The following is a 21,164-nucleotide window of genomic DNA, read 5'->3' as shown; positions in this document are numbered from 1 at the left end:
TAGAAAATTACGCCCCCGAAATAGAGTCCAATAAAAAGTCAAAAATTACAAAATATGACGAAATAATTCGGCAATTTGAATAAGAAAAAATAGGCAAAATTCAATGAAATTCTCAGATAATCTTGAGTTTACATAATAATAGTTTGGGGAAAAGTCTCATAGCGACCTTATAACGTTAAGACGATTTTTTGCCACATTCAATTTTTTTCCCCATGGTTTCGTCTTACGTGGCCGTGACCATATGACAATTTGGTGATGCACTTGAAACAAAACTAAGTTTTTTTCTGTTTTTGCACGTTTTTTTGTTCTGGTGTACGTCACACACAGAGCGTAAGTGTTGTCTACTATATGTAAGCACCAATGTATACCGTAAAAATTCCTACTGTGGTTAACAACTGTTGTACAAGAAACTATTTTTCGGGTGTAAGAATCTTTGTTTTGAGAAAAATTCATTTTTAAATAAACATACCGTTGTGTGTCATCTTCTCATCGAATTCACACATGCGGAAAACACCTCCTGCAAGAAATAATAGTTTACAAAAGGTAATCTGGTTGTACATACTGACAATGACTATGACTACAACTTTATTTTCTATTGATACACGACGTGCTACGGCAAGTTCTGAATGATAACTGAGCTTTGGAACTAGTGATTGTTAGAACACTGCTAATGAAACTAGAAACATGCTATCGACTAGCAAACGTATCCTTTGATAAGTTAGAGAACGCATCGTTTCGACTCCCTTATTTTTTGTCATGCATTTGAACGTTTCTATGCCACGATTGGATATTCATTCTTTTTTTGTATATTCATAAGACGATTTGGCATCGAAACGTTCGACGTACTGTCACGCTTGCGCAGATAATCGATATTTTTAATTTTTTTTTTCTCAATTTTTCTTCAGCTCAACTGAGATTAAAAAATACATCAACGAAACTGTGGATCGTTTATCAGACATTATCACTATGGAGAGTAGCAGCAACTACAACGCGTTGCAATTGCTCTTAGATATGATTGAGGCGCCCGAAAATGTATTGCAAATGAACGACATAGTAGGAACAAGTTTAATGATTGATCGCTGTTGGAGAAATGTAATGCTTGATTTAAGCCCGGCGGTTGAATATAAATGTAGATATGCTTCAGCTTTTTATGAAAATCAGGTAAGTTCATAACATTAATTAAAAATTGATCAAACATTGAAATATTAGTGAAATGTACTGAAACTACATGAGTGACAATTTTGTATTTATTGATTTTTTAAGTACATTTCACAGATATTTCAATGTTTGAAATCAGTAAATGACAATAATAATTACAACATGTTGTAATTTTTGAAAGAATGCAAATCTAAATTTTATTAATCATATGTTAATTTTTCTCGTTCATTCCTAGGAAAATTCACCAGACGACCTTGACATAATTTTCCAGGAAGCCGTCACACCGCGAAAAAGAGAGTACAGTACGGATTTAGTATGATCTCACTCGATGACTTTTTTCTACGCGTTAACCAATTCCACATCAAGTTGCAAAATTTGTTACTAGAAGTAAGACCACATCAGCTAAGTGCAATCATTGATTTGGTAGGCGAATTATGTCCCTTAGATATAGGTGATGATTTAGAAATCGAAGAAAAAATTGTTTTCATACAACAATGTATATTCAAGCAACTGTTGTTGCGTTCAAAAATAGAAGCCAAAAATGTAAAATTATCGAAAAAAACAAAAGCCAAAGTAAAGTAAACTAAAGACAAAACTAAATAAATAGAATGAGTAAATATTTTTTTTGCGAAATGTATGTTCTTTCTATTTTTATTTTTCATTCTTCATTAACCTCTATCCTTTTTCAGCTTTTTAAGACTAACTATTTCCTTCAGACTTAACTATCTAACTATTTTCTCTCTTTGAGTTTCGATGGAAGTCCCAATAGTGAAATCTTTGTTTTTTTCTCTAATACTGTATATGTGCGTGTGACCTTTGATCGGTATTATCTATTGTTGCATACGGTAACACAGAGGCTGCTGCGTTTACGCTAGTGTATTAGAAACACCCTTGCGTTGTGTGTAATACGTTAGTCGCTACACAAAACTCCCGCACACAAAGATATTGGAGACTTTTAAGAAATCTAATTTCCATTACAAATAAGAGTACAAAAGACTGAAAAAATCGTTGAATACAAATAGTGTAGATTGATGGGAGTTCCACAGTTTTCGTATTCATTTGAAACGCATGGCACATTTTTTTACCTGCTACATAAAGCAATGTATCTCATTTTGCTACAGTGCAAATGCATGACAAAAATAAGGGAGTCGAAACGATGCGTTCTCTAACTTATCAAAGGATACGTTTGCCAGTCGATAGCATGTTTCTAGTTTCAGTAGCAGTGTTTGAACAATCACTAATAGTTCCAAACCTCTGTTATCATTCAGAACTTGCCGTAGCACGTCGTGTATCAATAGAAAATAGAGTTGTAGTCATAGTCATTGTCAGTATGTACAACCAGATTACTCTTTGTAAACTATTATTTCTTGCAGGAGGTGTTTACTGAAATCGATCCATTTGATAATGCATATACAAATAATAATAGTAGCATTATACTCTAGCAAAACGAAATAAAACGCTCAAAAAAACAAGGAAGACAAATACGAAAAAATACTTTGTATAGTTAAAAGAAAAATGAAGAAAGACGACACTATGAAAAAAATCGATTTAATTACCTTCAATTTGGTCTTAAGCTGTAAAAAATTGTGTTATAGGTTGACATTATAAATGTAATGAATATGTGCCGTTTGATTTCTTGCAGTTAGTTTTGATTTTCGTGATTCCCTTCGTGACTACATTGAATGTTCGATGCATTCTTCAAAGCTTCGTTGGGATGACTCTTTTTTCAAATCGATTTTATTCTCGTGCGTATACGTATATGCGCGATTTCGTCACATATGTGAGCTAACAAGTTGAAAAAAAAATTTCAAATTTTACACGTAGCCGATAACGCCTTTCTAGCTGAAATATTTTGAAAGAAACAGGCAAATTTACTTTAGAATTTATGTGTTTGTGATCATTTTTCTTGAGCCTATGCCATAATTTGCTTATACCATAATAAATAATATCTTTCATAAAGAAATTTTGCCCGAAATTGAAATAAATTCAAGGAAAAGATTACTAAAACATTAATGCTAAACCAAAACTGTATGAATCTAAATAATTTTAAACGAACATTTTCCGCTAGAATATTTGAAGCCATTCAAGTTAATAGATCAATCGTTTTGTAATAGAACACGGGTAGAAATGTCAATCTATTTGAAACGTGTTGCACCAATTTGCAATGATATGAACCAACTTCAGAATGAACTTGAAAAAGATTAGAAATCCTTGTCAACCGGTCATTATATTTTTGTCTCTTCGACCAACGATCCTTATTGTCAAAATAAATACATTTGATATTCTCTTGTCTTTCAGTGCGACAATAACGTGAGATCTCGCGTTTATTTCATTCCAAATTTCCTTAAAAAATAATTTATTCATAAAATTTGTGGTATTTTTCTGTTATAATTTTTTTAAGTGATTGTTTTCGCAAAATGTTTATCATAATTTTTGATCATTCTTTTTTCAGATGAATATTTTGAAGAACCTGTATTCGTCATTTGTACGAATGAGACGCTCACAAGAAGCTGGACCATCAAATTTCAATCCACCACCAAAACTATTTGAAATGAACGATGATTGCTTTAACGAAATATTTGAATATTTGTGTATGAAAGATCTGCATTCGTTCGGTCAAACATGCAAGCGAATGAACAATCTGGCTGGAGAATATTTCAAACGAAATCATTTAACGAGTTCGAATGAATGTCGTAAAGACGGAATTGACACGCTTTATTACGAAAAAGGAAATTCTTCATTTAAAACAATCAAAACACCTGGTTTTAATAACTTCAATCCACGCATTTCAATTTGCCTATTATTTTGCTTTGACTTTGAATTCGGTTCATTTAAATATCTTAAATCTCATATAAGTGAATTTGAGTCAACCAAGAAGTTATATCTTAGCAGAATAAATTGTATTAATAAAAGAAGAGTTGAGTGTTTTAAAAAATTGTTGCCGCAACTGGAAATTGTACGTATTAAATCGTGTTCGGTGGATGGTGATTTCTACAAATTGATATTGAAATATTGTCAGAATTTACGGGGGATTTATGTTGAATCGTCGGATGTCAATAAACGCAAAAACGGTAAACTCAACTGGCTGTTACAAAAATATCCCCATCTTGAATGTTTACATTGGGTACCCCGTGATTGTGGTAAAATTGAAGAGCTACGTGAATTTTTCGAATACACTCCAACTGTGCGGATATTTTCAACTTATCCAACATTTTTTTTGGATAATGGTGACATACTCTTAAATTCGAATGCAAAATTGGATACATTGATTCTCAATGGACGTTGTACGTCGTATTCGAGAAATCTTTTTGAACTATTAAATCAACTCCATGACCAAGGCTTTTATAAGCGACTACACATTTACACCTTTGAAGTTTCCGATGATTTTTTAACTATGTTTTCCTTGGTCAAGAATCTCGAGTTTTTAAACATAGGAAACGTTGATAAAAAATACAATTACATTCAATTTACTAATTTGAGAGAAATATATATTCCAAATGTTGGATATCCACGTGTTGGATATGGGAGATTGAATGCCGATATAGAAGATTTCGAGGTTTTAGCACATGGCCTGAAAAATCTCGAACGTCTTTGGCTTTCCCCCTATCATGAATTCGATGCTCATGATATCATTTTGGCATTCATTCGTCGATCATTGAAATTGACAAAAATACGATTCGATGGTAGTATTCAAGGGGGTGTTTTGAATTTGACAATGTTGAATGAGGAACGAGCTAAGCTGAGTGGAGCACGAAAAATAACGATTTATGTGCGCGATGATATCTTCTTGGCTACTAAATGGACGACAAGAAACGGTGACACCAATTTGAGATTCATCGAAATGAGACGAGACCATTCGTTTGAATGGGATCCTTATTATTTTCGTTAGACGTGACCATTTTATTTCAACTATCTGATGAACACGAATAAATTCCTAAAAATCTCTGAACCGCAGTTCAGTTTTTTTGTGAAAAATGGAATGACAGTTTCGGTTTTTATTCCTGTTAAGCAATTTTGTAAAATGGAACTGGCTTAGATAAAAATAATAAGATGCGTTTTATGCTATTAACTGCAAATATGAGCTGCAGTGGTTTTATTTTTTTTTTTCAGAAATGGCACGTTGGTGCGATCATCTCACATTACTAAATTAATAAAATAAGAAAAAAGTTATGAAAAAATTAGCATTATAATAAACATTATTATCTTGTAATTAACACTGTTATCTTATTATTTGCAGTTGAGTAGTTCTGTGGCGTTGCCACTTGCTCTTTGCATGAATTCAGCATAAATTTTACTTTTTTTCATGATTCTTTGCGTTTTTCGCGAAACTGATAAGAGATAAGTGAGAACTGTCTGAAGTTGTGAAGGACCTCGAGCACTATAAATTTTCCGAAGATACCAAGTCTTTATCTCTTTTCAGTTCCACGAAAAACGCGAAAATCACAACTGTACATAAAATTTCGCGGTTTTTCGCGTTTTCGGTGAGACTAATAAGGAATGGTTCACTTTGATAGCTATCAACATGTCTGAAAACATTTACAATTCAAATTAGCTTATAAATGATTAAAATGATCCCCTATATTTTGTATATTTTTTATGTACTCTTGCCCATTTCTGATCAGTTGATCCACGATGTGCTTTTCTTTTCTCAGTAGGCCAATTGATTTTGACTTTGTGCGCGGAAATTTCGACGAGCATCAATACCACCGATATTAATGTACCTATAATCAAAAGGAGTAGGGCCGGTTTGACTTCTTGCGATCCGACCGTCGTAAATCCGCGTGCATCACCCTAGATTTTTTTTTATCGACACATATAAGATAAATTTCAGGCCAAAATGAGCAAATCACAAAATGAGCTTCGGTTTGACAGGTAAAAGCAAATAATTTCTACCTTTTCTGCCTTTTAACATATAGAATGATCCTTTACGATCATTTTGGGTACTTACATAACCAAATCGAGTGATGTTTTCACATATTTCTTGCCGCATATTTGGTTGGTTCGATTTCAACTCTAAAAGAATCGACTTTTGGCAAAAAATCCTCAAATATAGGCTTTTCAGGGATGGTATCTTGGCGCAAAGTTATTTTTGCTCAAAAATATGGGGAGTCTACCCAGACAAAAACTCTCAAAATTGACTTTTCGAGGTACCTCCCGAACAAAAGTTACGTTTTTCATGCATTTTGCTATGAAAATAACATTTTTTGTTCGGGAGGTACCCCAAAAATCATTTGTAAGAGATTTTATGTGAGTAGATTCCCAATATTTCTCGAAAAAATTATCCGATTTTCAGGGTAGCTTTTAGAGCTGAAAGGGTGGTTTTTTGGGGATGATTTGATCGGCAAAGTTATTAATTTCGACTAGATCTACCTGCCGAAGACACTTTTTAGATATTTTCACCCGTTTAGAAGATATGGCGATCAGAAAGTTTGGGGTTCCCAACTTTCGACCCCCTTAAAACTACCCCCAATGAATTTCGGGAATAAATAATTGGTGTCATTCGTGATCATTTGACCCCAACTAACTAACCCAATTGGAATTTTGGAAAGAAAGAGTGAAAACAAGGGACCTTTACTGGTGGGAGAGGAAATGAAAATCAATCACCATTTTCCATTTAAAAATAATACTTTATTACACATATACTGATATTTAAAGATTTAACTAAAAAAAATTAACGTTTTTTTCTTGTTTTTTATTCTGTCAATGTGTGTATGTTTTTTTTATCATCGAAGTTTTCCATTTATCCATTTTTCCTAGTAAAAACTATTCATCTATTATATGTATCAATATAAAATATCAATTTGTGTGATTTTCGTAGGGTGTGTGTGCCCACGATTAGTTTTTCTGGTTCATTTTTTCTCTGTTGAAAACATTTTGATACTTTTTTCTCTCTATATATCTACAACATATTCTCTTTTTTGTCTGGTTTTGTTTCTTTTTTTTCTTCTTTTTTTCCATTTTCATTTTTCTACATATCACATTTAGGTCAGTTATTATCAAAAAATAATTCACTATAAATATATTTTGTTTTTTTAAATCGTCTCAATCAAATGGGGTCGCACGGAATCTTAAATATAGTATTTAGGCTGACTGAATTGGAAAATTGGAGAAATCGTTTGTATGTGTGTGTGTGTGTGTGTGTGTATGTGTTGTGCCTCTGTCTATTGTGTTGTATGTTTGTGAGTTGCACAGCAATCACTATCATTTGTTTTTCAATTCAATCAAAAAAACACATCGATGATCAATTTTCGGATCGATAAACATCTATTCAGATTACTTGGTTAATGTTGAGATTTCGTTCTCTTCGTAATTGAAGGGCTAAAGGCCGTTGATTTGATGGTGATGATGGCCCAGGTCCAGGAGTTGGATTTAGACTCGGATTATTTGTTGAGATTCGACGTCGTCTAATATACGGGACGCGCTGATACACGGGAAATTGTCTTGAGTTCATCGTCACCAACGCTGAAGCAAGTGAAATGTTTGGTGATTTACCATTGCTGGGCAATCGAACAAAAACTGTACACACGGCTGCTGAATTATCGGCAGTAATTTCCACGGCAATCGGTCGAACGCCGGCATTTGTATGCTTTGAATTATGTGCACGAAGTGCGCGTCGTGTATGTGGCTGTGGTGTATCCGAATTCAAAACGGACAGCTGCACCGATGCAAATGGTCTTCGTGCCATGTGCAACATTTCAACGACATGGCGTAACCGTGCTCGTCGCACATCGGCCGCTTGTTTCGCCTTCCACACCACCACACAAACTGCCAAAAACAAGAAAAAGCACGAGAAAAACACGGAAAAGAATACGAATAAATCGATGTGCAGTTGATCTTGTCGGAAGAACACCAAACCATAGCTGGCTGGTCCATTGGTTGCTCGCAACGCTATATAGAACCGGGTTGAGCTCAAATTATGTGTGTGCTGCGGAAGTGTGATTACCAGGCGATTCTTTAAATTGTAAACGCGAAGCATTGTATTGCATTTGTTGAGCGTAACATATGTGCTGAGCTCCTTTGCGTGCACATCTTTCACAAATAAACTGTTTAGATTTAATGGGCTGCAGTCATGCGTTACGTCTGGTAAGAAGCGGCGATTATTTGTGAATGAAAAATTCCCGTCGAACGGATGAGTGGAGAAAATTGACGATGATTTCCGTGCAATGCTTATTGGTTCAATCAGTTCGGAATTGTAATCGGCAAACCATGTGTATTTACTGTCAAAGAACACATTGTGATGACTGTTTTCTGTGCTCGTTTCCACGACCAGTGCATCCTCTTGCGGGCTCATATACAAATTCAATTCACCACTTGTTACATCCACTATTATTCGAATGTCGACGTTCATGAACCTCGGTTGTATGACGAAAAATGTTGTTTGACCATTTCGCAAGGGTTGCGGTTTTTTGCATTCATCAATGGTTTTGGCATCGAAACACATTTTCGATTCAACCGTTATTTGCTTGTAGCATTGATGGCCGTCAATTGGATTGCCAGCATACGACTCACGACACTTTGAACATTGTAACATCCAACATTGATGCGCTGAATTACGATTCGATGTACACGTTGTATCACTTTCGGTATTATTACCACAGTTGCACTTTTCACCTGTCACCGGATCACAAGTGTCACCATGCCCCTGAAGAAAAAAAATGGGAAAATTAGTTTTGTCTGAGGTCAACCGAAGAATTGATTCATTGAACTTTATGAAGTTCAAATGTGTCAAGTGTCATTTTCGGTATCACTTACCTGACAATGGCACTTTCTGCATTGCAACTGAAAGTCTTCGGATCCTCTGAAATGACCGAAAATGCATCCTTCACAACGTTCATCGGTTGTTTGGTTGTGGCATCGTAGACAGAGCGCATCATGAACTGGACCATGAGTAAGTGTTTCGAGTAATTCGTTTCGGTTCATATTTTTTACCGTTGCGTTTGAGTCTCTGTCGACGCATAAATCGCTGTGACCATGACAATAGTCAATGCATGCAATGCATTCACCATTGTTACGAGCATCGCCCACATACAGCGGAGCGCACATTTCACATTGATTGCCAACCGTGTTGTTTTTACATTCGAGACATTTGTCGAGCTGATCAGGTCCCTGGAAATGAATGCAATTTTTTGTATTGAAAATTTGAAATGCCATGATTCAAAATAAACCAAATTTAGATACAGTACGATCTCGATTATCCGTCTCTCTATTAACCATCACTTCTGTTAACCGCCATCGTTTGCCGAGGCATATTTTTTTCTTTTTCGAATCGAAGTGAATTGACAACGTTCATATTTAAAAAAAACGCTTCTTCTATCTGTATTTCATTTTGTCTGTTCGATTTTTTGCTTTGAAAACGAGGGGGAAATCACTCTTTTCACTGAAAAGTAATAGTTAGAGAAAAAGTAATTTGAAAAGTAATTGGAAGAAAAAAAGTAATTGTTGACCAAAAATTACATCCAAAATGTCAAATATTTCCTCTTCAATTACTTTTTTTCTGGTAATTTTCTCCAACTATTACTTTTCAATGAAACGTAATTGAAAAGAGTTATTTCTCTCCCGTTTGAAAAGCAAAAAAACATATTTCTATATGATCAGTTTTTTTTTTCAATTTACATATGATTTTTCTCAATAAAAACTGCATATTTTGGCAACCGCATATATATTTTACTACTTCTCTACCATATTCTGTTATTTAAAGAAAAAAGGTCCGATGCCTGACGGAAAATGGAATACACCCTGTGTGGCTAAAATTTAAAGAAATATTCTTTTGATTGACAAAAAACAAAATCTCTACTCACTTGACAATCCGAATGGCCGTTGCATAAACATTGAATGCTACAGTTGGCTCCAACGTATCCAAAATCGCAATCACACTTATTTGGTTCGACGCATCGGCCCCGCACACAGCCTTGAATACACTTCGGTATACAAAAATCCTTGTCCACAATCGAAACATTGTTCGAAAGTGCATTTTCAGCAGCAGACATCGATTCGAATCCGTCGGCACACTCGCACTCGTATCCAATCACACGATCCATGCATCGTTCCGACTTCGGGTCGCAATTGTGATGCCCGTTGACGCATTCATTTTCGGGTGGGCATTTTACATAGTTCCATATAAATTCATCGTTTGGATTAATTATCGTCAGATTCTTTTGATTTGCATAAATAATATCACATGTTGAAGCGGCCGGAAATTCAGATGGGCTTTCAAGCGATCCCTCCGTACAAACGCCCTCTCCTTCGGTATTGTTTTTCGAGCACCAGCCGCAGTGTGCGTGCGCCAAACACGTGTGACATTGTTTGTAGGCGCCGCACGGTTCGGGACAGTATGCGATTTCAGAGCTTTGCAACACCAGACCGCAAACACCGCCAACGCACCAAAGAGATTGATAATTGGGTGAAATACATTGTTCAAGCTGTGTTGACCACCGGCAGCCGCCTTCATTCTCGTTGCTCGCCAACAAACAGTCGGTGCAATTTTTGAAAGTTTCACATCGTCTCGGGCATGAATGAGATTCTTGTTTGGTTTCGCTTTGAGTTTCGTCCGAAGAGCAGTAGCTTTTTTCGTTTTCATCTTGGAACCAGTGACAGCCACGCTCCATACAGATATAACAATCGCCGTTACAGTAGCTCCCCGTACACTTTGAACTGGTGGCAATAATTGTTGCGTCATCACCACAATGCTGCGTGCTATTTTGCGGTACACATTGACCTGAGGCACCATCACCACACCAACGACATGGTGAGCTCGATTCCATGAAGTATGGATAAATGGCGGTGCATGTTTCGCATGTGTTGAATGTGGAACAAATGCGACCACGAAATGCCGATGCATCGCATGGAATGCCTTTGTTGTACTGTTTTTCATTTTCAGTGCAAATATCAGTTCGATCATTGGCATAACAATGGCTAACGGGTTCGCTATTCGGTTTCACCGTACAAAAACTACAGCCCATAAAGTGTCGACACAAATGTTTACTGATGCTAAAGAGCTCACACAGATCGTTTGGTAGATTGATACGAATAACTCGACTTATAATGCTTCCATCCCAACCGGTCACAATATAAATGGCATCGGAATCGTAGGTCATTCCATGGGCATAAGATGGCTTTAGCTGTCCATGACCGACCAGTTCGACATTCTCAGTCAATCGAATCCACATGTTGCACTTATAAACATAGGCAATTAGTGAATCTGATGCATTTTCCGGCGATGTGCGTCCACCATAAACGAGCATGTAATTGTCAGTGGAAATAGCCGAATGTAAAAATCTCGCTCTTGGCAAATTATCGTCAATGTGATTGATTCCGCTGAAAGTGGGAATTTGACTCCATGACCGCTGACCAACACTTAACGCATACAATTTGTTTGACATGCCAATTTTATCGTTGTTCTGAAAGACGTATCCACCAAAAACGTATACACTTTGTGACTGCGAGTGATAAACTGCTGAATGTCCATAGATACCGATCGGCGATTGACCAACCGTGTCCAAAACACTCCATTGAGCTGTTGTTAAATTGAATGTGTACGTATGTTGCGAAAAACCTTTAACCGGCGAAAATCCACCGATCAACACCAGAATATCATGATCACCATCTTTGATTAGAGTCAATGTATGACCGGTCAATGGCGGCGGTCGAATACTTGAACTAATTTCAACTTCTCTCCATCGCTGATTCGAAATAGTAAATTTCCAAAAGTCATTCAACACCGCTTCGCTTGCATTCCGCACTCCAGTCATGCCACCATAGATGTAAATGACTTGCTTTGTATGATGGAAATCGGCTCCATGGAAATATCTGCCTTGTGGCATTTTTGCGTCAGGCGTTGAGTCAACCGTAACCTATTTCGAAAGGGAAAGAAAGAAGATTGAAATTCGTTTGTTTATTGAAATCAAAGAGAAATTTCTCAGTTGACAATACCTGCATCCAACTGCTGTTCCTCGTATCAAATTGTCGAATATCATTCAGTGCTTGATGATGAAGTGAATAACCGGCAAACATCCACAAGTTTCCACGTTTGTCACTGAGCACGGAATGACCGAAACGAGGCAATGTTTTCCGCAAATGCTCGAGCGAATCGTCAATCAACAGTGAATTGAATAGTTCTGTAATGATGACACTCTTTTCGTACTTCAGCGGAACCGAACAGTCTTTGTCGCCGAATTCCTTGCTACACAAGCATCTTCCGTACGATTTATCACACACTCCCTGACCCAATGCTTCGCTACAGTTTCCCGGACATCTTTCGATGCTGCAGTCGGCTCCGGTGAAACCATCTGCACACGTGCAATGCCCGTCTTTGCAAACTCGTGGTAATACACATGTGCCGGCTGCACAACTCTGAACGGTATAAACTGCATTGAATCCTTGGCCTTTCACGCTTTGCTTGTAATGTACGGTCAAATGACCAGAACGTGCCTCTACCATGTAGTATTTTGTGTCTTCGGCGCAAAAAACACTCAGCAATTGTCGTTGTTGCGTGTGACCAATCAAATCAGGTAAACCATCATACACGTATACAGCATTTTCGTTGCATGACACATTGAATGAAGAGTCACGTATGATCTCAAACTGTATAAAGTTGTCGGTTAACTGCTGCCCAGTTGAAGAATGCGGACTAACGATCCATAGACATTCTCTAATTTCTGGTCCAAATGTGTTTTTCTGCGATTGATATGAACCGATACCTTGTAAACCAAAATTTTTCAACATTCCACGTGACTCGCAGTGGAAAAAACATTGTCCACCATTTACTGGATTTCCATAGTAATTTGCACTGCACTTTTCACAATTGTTGCCTTCTGTGTTGTGTTCGCAGAAGCATTCACCTGTTTGAATATCGCAAATACCGAGAGCCTCATTTCCATGCTCATTGCACTCACACGGACGACATTTCTTCTCGATGGATGTAGCGTTTCCAAAACTACCCGCTCGACATTGTTCACACGAATCGCCTTCGGTCCAATGCTGACATTCGTCACAGAAACCCGGGCCGTTTACACAAGTTGAATGATTGTTGCAGCCACAAGAAACTGAACACGAGTCACCCGTCCAACCAATATCGCATATACATTTGTAGTCGGGCGCTCCGGAACAATATCCATTGACGCATTGTTCGTAACACGTTCGAACGCAAGATGATCTTCCGTCACCAATAAAGCCTCTTCGACAGTAGCAATTGTATGAGCCGTGTGTATTTGTGCATTTGGCCTGAAAAAATTCGAAATTCAACAATTAAATTAGTTTTTCAATTCTCTTTCAAATTTTTCAGTAATTTAAAAAAACATCAAACTTTTTTAGTTTTCTCACCTCTTTATGACAATCATGTAATCCCAACCCGCATTCATCCACATCTGGACACTGTGCATAAGCCCATTCAGTCTCGCCCGGAACGATTTTCGTCATACCAGAACTGTGTAATACATCGTCACAACTTTGAACGCTGCTATTGAAATCGCCTTGCAAACATTTTCCTTCAATAGGATTATCGCGATCGAAGCACCAGCCACAGTTCAAGTGTTGTAAACAAGTCGAGCAATTCGTGTGCGATTCACAAGATTTACACTTTTGCTTTGGAAGTTCCTTGCCATCACCAATCGAAATGGTTTGATCGATCCATTCGCGACACAGTCCAAATTGAAACTCGCTGGTATAGACACTAAAGCTGAAACAAGTTGAAGTGGTCTCACACCACACGCACCTTCCCGTTTCATCCAAACAAGATGCGCAATTTTTACGCGTATGACATGGTGCCGGACATTGTTCGGTGCTACGAATGGCGTGCTCATACCGTCCGTATCGTTCACAGCGCGCATCTTCCGTCCACCATTCGCACATGTTTGAATCGATGCATTGTTCGCAAGTGATAAAATCGGAGCAATTAGAACACTGCGTCGGTTCGATAATAAAGTATTTCCAGTCGGTTGCGTTATCAGAACGAACACAAAGTTCTTCGTCCTTTGACCGCAAAACACATTCATTTGTCACATCACACCAGCCGCACAACGAATCCGACAAACACTGCAGACAATTTGTTAGCGATTCACAATTACCATTTGAATATGTTTCGAGGTACTCAAAAGTAAATGCCTGCAGATCATGCGTTCCATTGTGTTGTAGTCCAATTTTGCTTGGGGCATGATAGAAATTCGGATGTGATGTGCCTGTCATGAATAAACTGCGATTCGCCTGGAGATCAATTAACAGCCGTTCCGTTAGAATGGTTTCGTTTGTAAAATCGGCGCTATCTCTTGCAATCACATCGCTCCAATTGATGATTTGGCATTGCGTGCGTGATACCGATAAATTGGCCATTGTTCGAAAATCATTGAATTCACTCAACGAATTACTCATATTAAGAATTGTCTTGGAGTAACTGGCGCACATGTGCCATTGTTCACCATTTCTTATCCATTTTTTCGGTGGGCGAATGAAACCGTACAGTCGAGCCACAATATCTCCGTGAATTTCATGCTCAGTTTTGGTCGTTGGCGGTGGCGTTAGGAAATCCACCATCGTTGCATTTATGAAACTCACTCTGTCTGGCATCGTAAAATTCACCGGCGAATAGTAATTGAGAAATGTGAGACCGGGTCTTCGGTCGAGAAGTGAACACTGTTTTGCTGAATCGATTTCAATGCCATTCGTTCCCCACCAACCTAAATGTAAATAGAAATTTAGTTTTTCTGGAATTTCGTGGAAAATAATAATCATCAATAAAATCCTCTTATCTTACCCATTTCCTGTGATGGAGTTTCATCACCGGAACCACAAGTTCCATAGTTGTTATCTTTGTGATGGCATCGTGCATTCTGAACGCACCATTGACATTGATTCAGTCCAAATTTACTGGCAAACGATCGAACGCGTTCGTTTGTCGATGAGCTCTCGCTTCCATGGATCAAACATGCATGACAGTCATGAAGAGCGGGGCAAATGCCTGGGCACCAGGTTGTCTGAAGATTTGCAGTACAATTTGCACCAAATGTTCGACCATAACACACATTGTCTGTGCTACACCAACCGCAGTCGAGATCTAAATGAACAAAAAAAAAAATTGGAAAAATTATAGTTGGTTTCGTGTGGATCGAAAGTGTTCGATATATTTATTTCTTAAATCGATATAACTCAAAAGTTATTTATTTCGATTCAGTCTTACCCGATAAACACTCCGAAATGGCCGAATGTTTGTGGCAATAGTTTTCTGGATCGAAAACGCGATCGATTTTCTTCACTTGAAGCATCGGAGGCAGCGTATATGCCAATAGATCAGCATTCACATTCCCATGATATCCACCGACGATTAAAAGTGTATTATCATTTCGTACAGCGGCCGCATGTGCAAAAACACCTTGTTTCTTGGGATACCGTTGCTGTGGATTCATGCCGAGTACATCGGAATTGATCCAAGTGTGGCATCGCAAATGGTATAAATACATTTGATTGTCGTAGCAAATTTCCTCTTTATTATGGCGATGGGTGTAACCACCAAAGATGACCATATAGTTGCCAATCACATTGGCCGTATGAAAAGCACGCTCTCTGGGAATGTATGCATCTCGCAATTGCATTCGTGGATAGTGTATTTCAGTCCAGTGCAAATCGTCCAAATGAAACACAAACATTCGGTCGGATAATTTTGAAAAACGTGCCACATTCACAACGACGCCTCCATAAACGATTAACGAATTCGTGGCCTCGTGATAAATGGTGGTGTGTGCAACGACTCGAACGTCCAATGACTTGCCGCCACGTGCATAAACTTCTTCCCACTGATCCTCGTTCGGGTCAGACATTAATTTTATGCGGAAAATTCTGAAATTGGAAACAATTTGAGATGAATATTTTTGTAAAATGAATACGCTTTTCGTTTACGTCATTATCGCTCCAATTAATTGAATTTTGTTTATTGTTTACATTTCAACGAAAAAACGGTATCATGGCTGCAAAACGATGAGAAAAATCTGTTTTGAGCACTAACTTTTCTGTTTCGCTCAATGTAAACAAAAAAAAAACAGAATTAATCAATCGACTGTGAAATGCGCAATAATGAGCTCAGACACACTTGAAAAGTACCAAATTAGACGTATCCACTTGAAATAATGAATATTCATCGGGTATTACTAGATTACTGTAAGCATTTTTATTTTCATTGAAATCGATCGTGCAAATATGTTTACCTCGATGAAAACTGGCCGTTATTCAAACTTCCGCCGAACACGTACAAATAATCGCCGGCCAATGTGATGGTGTGTCGTGTGAGTGGTGGTGGTCGAAACGATGAGTTCGTTGCTCGTAATATCCAATAGTCTTCGGGCTGTTGTGCAGATGCATTGAACATCCACAAGTCATTTGATAAGCGTCCATCTTCTAATTTGCCACCGGAAATAACGAAACCACCACCTTCCAATGGTATCAAGCACGCAGCGTGTCCGTATCGATGCATTGGGCCAATGTGAGATTTTTCCGATAGCTCTTCGAGAAACTCGGATATATCGGTGTTCGTAAGCGATTCATTCAAATTGAGAGGAAGCTTTGAGCTGCGTTTCGGTGAACGTTGCCTTCGACGAAGGAAATTTTCATCCGATATTGAAAGCAAAATGTTGCGAAAGAATGATGCATCACTCTTTAAACCCCACAGCAGAGCTTCTTCTTCATTTTGATGCAAAATCGCTTTAAGCAACGTATTATCCCATTCAGCCGGAAAATGTCGACTACGCAACGAAATTCCCAACTCATCTTCCCACGTACTTTTGTTGAAGCGATAAATCTGGTGAATAAAAATCGAAAAAATTTTATTATTTGTTTTCGTTTCCATTGGTTCGTGAGTGAATGGCACACATACTTGCAAAGCGCCAAGAACATTGTTCAGATCATGGCCACCATAAACATACAACGAATCCGTTTCACGCACATAAATAGCCGAGTGGGCTGCCCGCGATGTTAAACCACTGTAAGCGGAGGCTAAGTAATGCCATTCGTTCCCGACATTACTGTCGATGTGCAGACTGCATGATTTACCGGAAAATCCCTGCCAGCGTGGAACGTAATTAAAAATCGTCAGTGAATAGAAAATGTAATAAAGTAAATAAAATGTTCGGTTATAGGGTGGGTTGTAGGGATTGAGATAAGGGATTGACTTACATATTTACAGCGGCAATGTTCTTTTGAGCAAATGCCTCGATCTTCATGCACGCCACAGCTATCCGGACAAGCATGAATGCTGCAATCTTTTGCGATCCAATCGCCTTTACACACACACTGATGCCCAACACATTTGCCACGATTTGAGCAGTTATTCGGGCTATGGATGATGAAAAAAACTCGAATTAGTTCAATTATAATAAAAAAAAAATGATGATTATCATTTCCGACATTTTCAACAATAAAAGCATTGATTTACAAAATTTACGATGATAACCTTACCAATTACTAATGAAATATTCGGCTTGAAAACCATTTAGCACATAGTTTGTGTCGCTATAGAGTAGAATTAGCATCTGAAAAAAAAAACGTAAAAAACAAACAAATAAATCGAAATTCTCATTTGAAATTTTATTGCTGTTTTGCACGCAGTAAATCGGTTCAAAATGTATTGGTGCACAAATACTCACACTCCCTGATGTCGCCACTACTTGTTGTGGCTCCGTTTTGCCGCTGAAGCTACCCAATAGCGGTGATTTATATGAATCGCCATCAAAAACAAATACATAATCGTATGAGCATTCTGTTGCTAAACTATGAAACTTTAACGTGATAAATTGACTGTCATTTTTCGCTTTAATCAGCCACTCGCAATGTGAATCCTATTGAACGAATTGAATGAATAAAATATTTGATTTAATGCATTAGGAGCTTGTCTCCGTCTCTGTATGTGTTGCGATGATAATAAAAAACTATCAAGTCAAGTTGAATATAGACAAGGTACTACATAAAGCTGTAACACTGACCGAGCACACAGTAGCAACCGCAAAATGAATGATTTTTATGAGCAATTTGAAATACAATTTCACAAATACATTGGTTTAAGCGCGAGAAAACACAGAATTGAATGTGAGTAAAATGAAACCGAATCGAAATGTGGCGCGATTTGCATTTTCCAAATTAATCGTCTTATTTTGTCATCTTATGTAAATGAGATCGAGGGTCAGGTCGCGTCACTTTACATCAATTTCTCTCTCTCTCTCTCTTTCTTTCTCTCTCGATTAATTGAGAGAGTGTGTGCAAAAAATTGAATTTAATAATCGAACGGAGAGTTAAAAATGCTTTCGAACAAGCAAACAACAATGACTTACTTGTGTATAATTGTATCCAGGCGGGCCATTGCTTATTTCACCTCGCATGTCGGTGAACACTCGCCGTGAGCGATCACATGGTTGCGGCTGTGAATTGCTCAAATTTTCGCTTGCAATCGCCAGTACGGCTACATTGAAACAATGAATGAAAATGATGGCTAAACAAAACGAATTCATCCGAGACAAGTGATCAGTTCGGGTTTTTGGGATGCATTTCGATTGGCTGGTATAATTGTGATGGACAGAATATGGCAGCTGATGATGATGTGGATGATGTGGATGCGAATGAGTTTTTTCTGATATTCGGCGGTTTTCGTCGTTGTCTTCTAAGTGGCTTCGATGTGTCGATGCATCTGTACTAAAAGTTTGTTCGTATTTCGGTTGTGGGTCTGTGTTCCAAATTCGATGCCACCAAATGAACATTACGATTTCGCAATAGCTCTCCTAACACATCGACGATGAGAATGAAAAGAAATAAAAAACACAACACAATGTAGAGAAAAAAAATTCGCGATGAATTAGATATGAAAACGTGCAAGGCAATGGAAAAGTTTTTTTTTATTAGCAAAATCTGGTTTATGCTGACTATAAAATCGATCAGATGTTTGAATCGGCTTTGGTGAATAGATTTCGTGTGAACGGGCAACGGGACTTGTTTCAATGACAACACTTGGTGTGTGTTATTTTGTCTTTTCAACAATGTTCGTTAAACAAAGACACCGATAGACACACAGATATCGAATGAGCAAACGGATGAACGTGCGAAAGAAACAAAGTGAAGGAGATGGGATTTGCCTTGATGAGATTTAAGTGTTTTTCTCTCGGTTTTGTTTGTTCAGTTTAACACTTTGCTATTTTGCTATTTTGGTCAAACACTCAACGCAAACTCAAATGATTTCCGTACAGTCTTTTTATTTTCAACTTAAATTATTATTCAATTCATTGCTCCACGAACGACCTGTGTGTGTGTGTGTGTGTGTGGAGAATGTTCTCAATGCTCGTACACACTCGATTTGTATGTGACTGACTGGCTGGCTGGCTGGCTTCAACAAAACGTGAGTCGTTTTCAATATTCAAGTGCTCTGTGGCTGTTATTTTTGGTATTGCTATTGTTGCTTTAAAATAGCATTCGCCAGTGTTTATTTTCGTCGTTTCACTTGCTTTCCATGCACATTTAAATCGCAAAGACACTCTCGGTGTGTGCGCACACGAATTGTGCGAATATTCATGTGTGTGTACTGTGTATGCTTTCGATTCCGTCAATTTTTGTATACTGATAAAAACCAGTTTACTCAATTCATTAATTGCCTCAAGATAATACACGATGACGGCACGAGTGACGTTTAAACCTGGCATTGATAACAGCAACGCTTGTATTTGATAAGATTTTGCTGCTCACACACTATCACAACTCAAGCGTGTACGATACACTGAACCGTACAGTCGCTTAAATGTGTGTGGGCTTGATTTTATGATTGAAAAACAATAAACATTCAGTCCAAACAACGATTACGCCGAGACTCACACACACAATATACCACATAAATGATTGTGTTAATGATTGTATTATTGTTATTTGCTCGCGCCGCTTGATTTTCCAACTAATTATCACTTGTGCCGCCGTTCACTCTCTCTCTCTCTCCCTCCCTCGCATATTATCTTCCAACTTGATTTATTCAGCGCAAGCAATTTAGGAATTTCCGCCAATTTTTTTTTCTTTTTCTCTTCTGTTTTCTCAACGCAAAGAACACGCATAGCACAAAACAAAATTGTTAGTTCCATCGCTTGATTTTGTATTCTAGTTTTTGCCTATGCAATCACGAATTGTTCAGTGCCAGTCAATGGAATTGAATGAACACGAAACACAGCTTTGCAATATGAGGTTGTCAAACGAGATTTGTGTGTTGAATTTCATCATATTTTTGTTCATTTCCTTCGCTTATTTTATCGTGTAGCAACAACCGAAATGCGGCGATGAACGTAAAATGAAGAAAAACACACACATAATCGTTCTTGATAAAATTTTATGTTTGGCTTTCGTTCCAAAGTACACAAATAAACGAAATGTAGCTCACTTTCTACGCTACACCCAATGCATTTACGCACGAAAACTGAATCCTAATTTGGTTTTTTTTATGAATATTTTGGCCAACTTTTAAACAATTTCCAGGCAATCGTCTAAAATTCCATTAGAAAAAAAATTGCAATGCACCTTTTCTTCGAGTAATCCAATTCACTTGATCGACCACAAATGTTCACTTAAATTCATCTTTATCTAAACGCCAAGGTTCCACTAAAATATTACACTTTCTCCATCAAATTCACCCGAGAAAATTCACTAAATAACTTCAAATGTTGTTGCTGTTGTCAAAAAAAGAAGAACCACTGAAATTTTATTTATTTACGTACAGACAAAAAAATGAGATTGCTGCTGTCTGAGTGCATGTTCTTGTTCAACTGATTCTATGGGTGAATTGACTGATTGACACTGGGATACGATGATGATTTTTTTTTGACAGTTCGGCCAAACAATTTTACGTAAATTCCATCGGTGTGTGCGTGTACGGGAGAGAGTTTTCGATGCAAACACAAAAACAATACGTAAATGTCAGTGTTACAACGAGGGTAAGTTCACTAAGTGATGATAGAATGATTGAATTTTAAGTTCTTTTTTATTTCAAAGAAAATATCTCTTTCCAATTC

The 21,164-nt window shown here is 37.7% G+C and overlaps 1 protein-coding gene across 3 annotated transcripts; it reads right to left on the bottom strand.

Moving 5' to 3' along the window:
* Nucleotides 1–6,764: 6,764 nt before the first annotated feature.
* On the bottom strand, nt 6,765–20,921 carry LOC129564833 (multiple epidermal growth factor-like domains protein 8). Of its 3 annotated transcripts, none has more exons than XM_055438996.1 (14): nt 20,871–20,921; nt 18,462–18,905; nt 17,781–17,972; nt 17,593–17,666; nt 17,311–17,470; nt 17,012–17,197; nt 16,347–16,936; nt 15,326–15,981; nt 14,903–15,202; nt 13,477–14,825; nt 12,088–13,377; nt 9,957–12,008; nt 8,911–9,264; nt 6,765–8,800 (listed from the first exon to the last, which is right to left on the bottom strand). In XM_055438996.1, exons 1-14 carry the CDS (start codon nt 20,904–20,906, stop codon nt 7,427–7,429), a joined length of 9,057 nt encoding a protein of 3,018 aa, XP_055294971.1. In that variant the 5' UTR covers nt 20,907–20,921; the 3' UTR covers nt 6,765–7,426. The 3 variants fall into 3 exon arrangements, with proteins under 3 accessions (XP_055294971.1, XP_055294973.1, XP_055294974.1); XM_055438998.1 differs by having other exon boundaries at nt 20,674–20,920; XM_055438999.1 differs by lacking the exon at nt 20,871–20,921 and adding an exon at nt 19,048–19,449.
* Between the last annotated feature and the right edge of the window lie 243 nt (nt 20,922–21,164).

This window comes from Sitodiplosis mosellana, unplaced genomic scaffold (genome assembly GCF_009176505.1).
Source record: "Sitodiplosis mosellana isolate CC-2019 unplaced genomic scaffold, AAFC_SMos_1.0 Smas_scaffold_2, whole genome shotgun sequence".
Classification (NCBI taxonomy): Eukaryota; Metazoa; Arthropoda; class Insecta; order Diptera; family Cecidomyiidae; genus Sitodiplosis; species Sitodiplosis mosellana.
The sequence above is the reverse complement of the archived record's forward strand: the minus strand, read 5'-3'. Positions and strand labels throughout refer to the sequence as shown.

Coding starts and splice junctions, on each gene's coding strand:
- LOC129564833 (XM_055438996.1), bottom strand. CDS start 20,906: ATGCACTCAGACAGCAGCAATCTCATTTTTTTGTCT. Junction 17,198..17,310: donor AACATTGCCGCTGTAAATAT/GTAAGTCAATCC, acceptor CCACGCTGGCAG/GGATTTTCCGGTAAATCATG. Junction 9,265..9,956: donor ACGGCCATTCGGATTGTCAA/GTGAGTAGAGAT, acceptor ATTCATTTCCAG/GGACCTGATCAGCTCGACAA.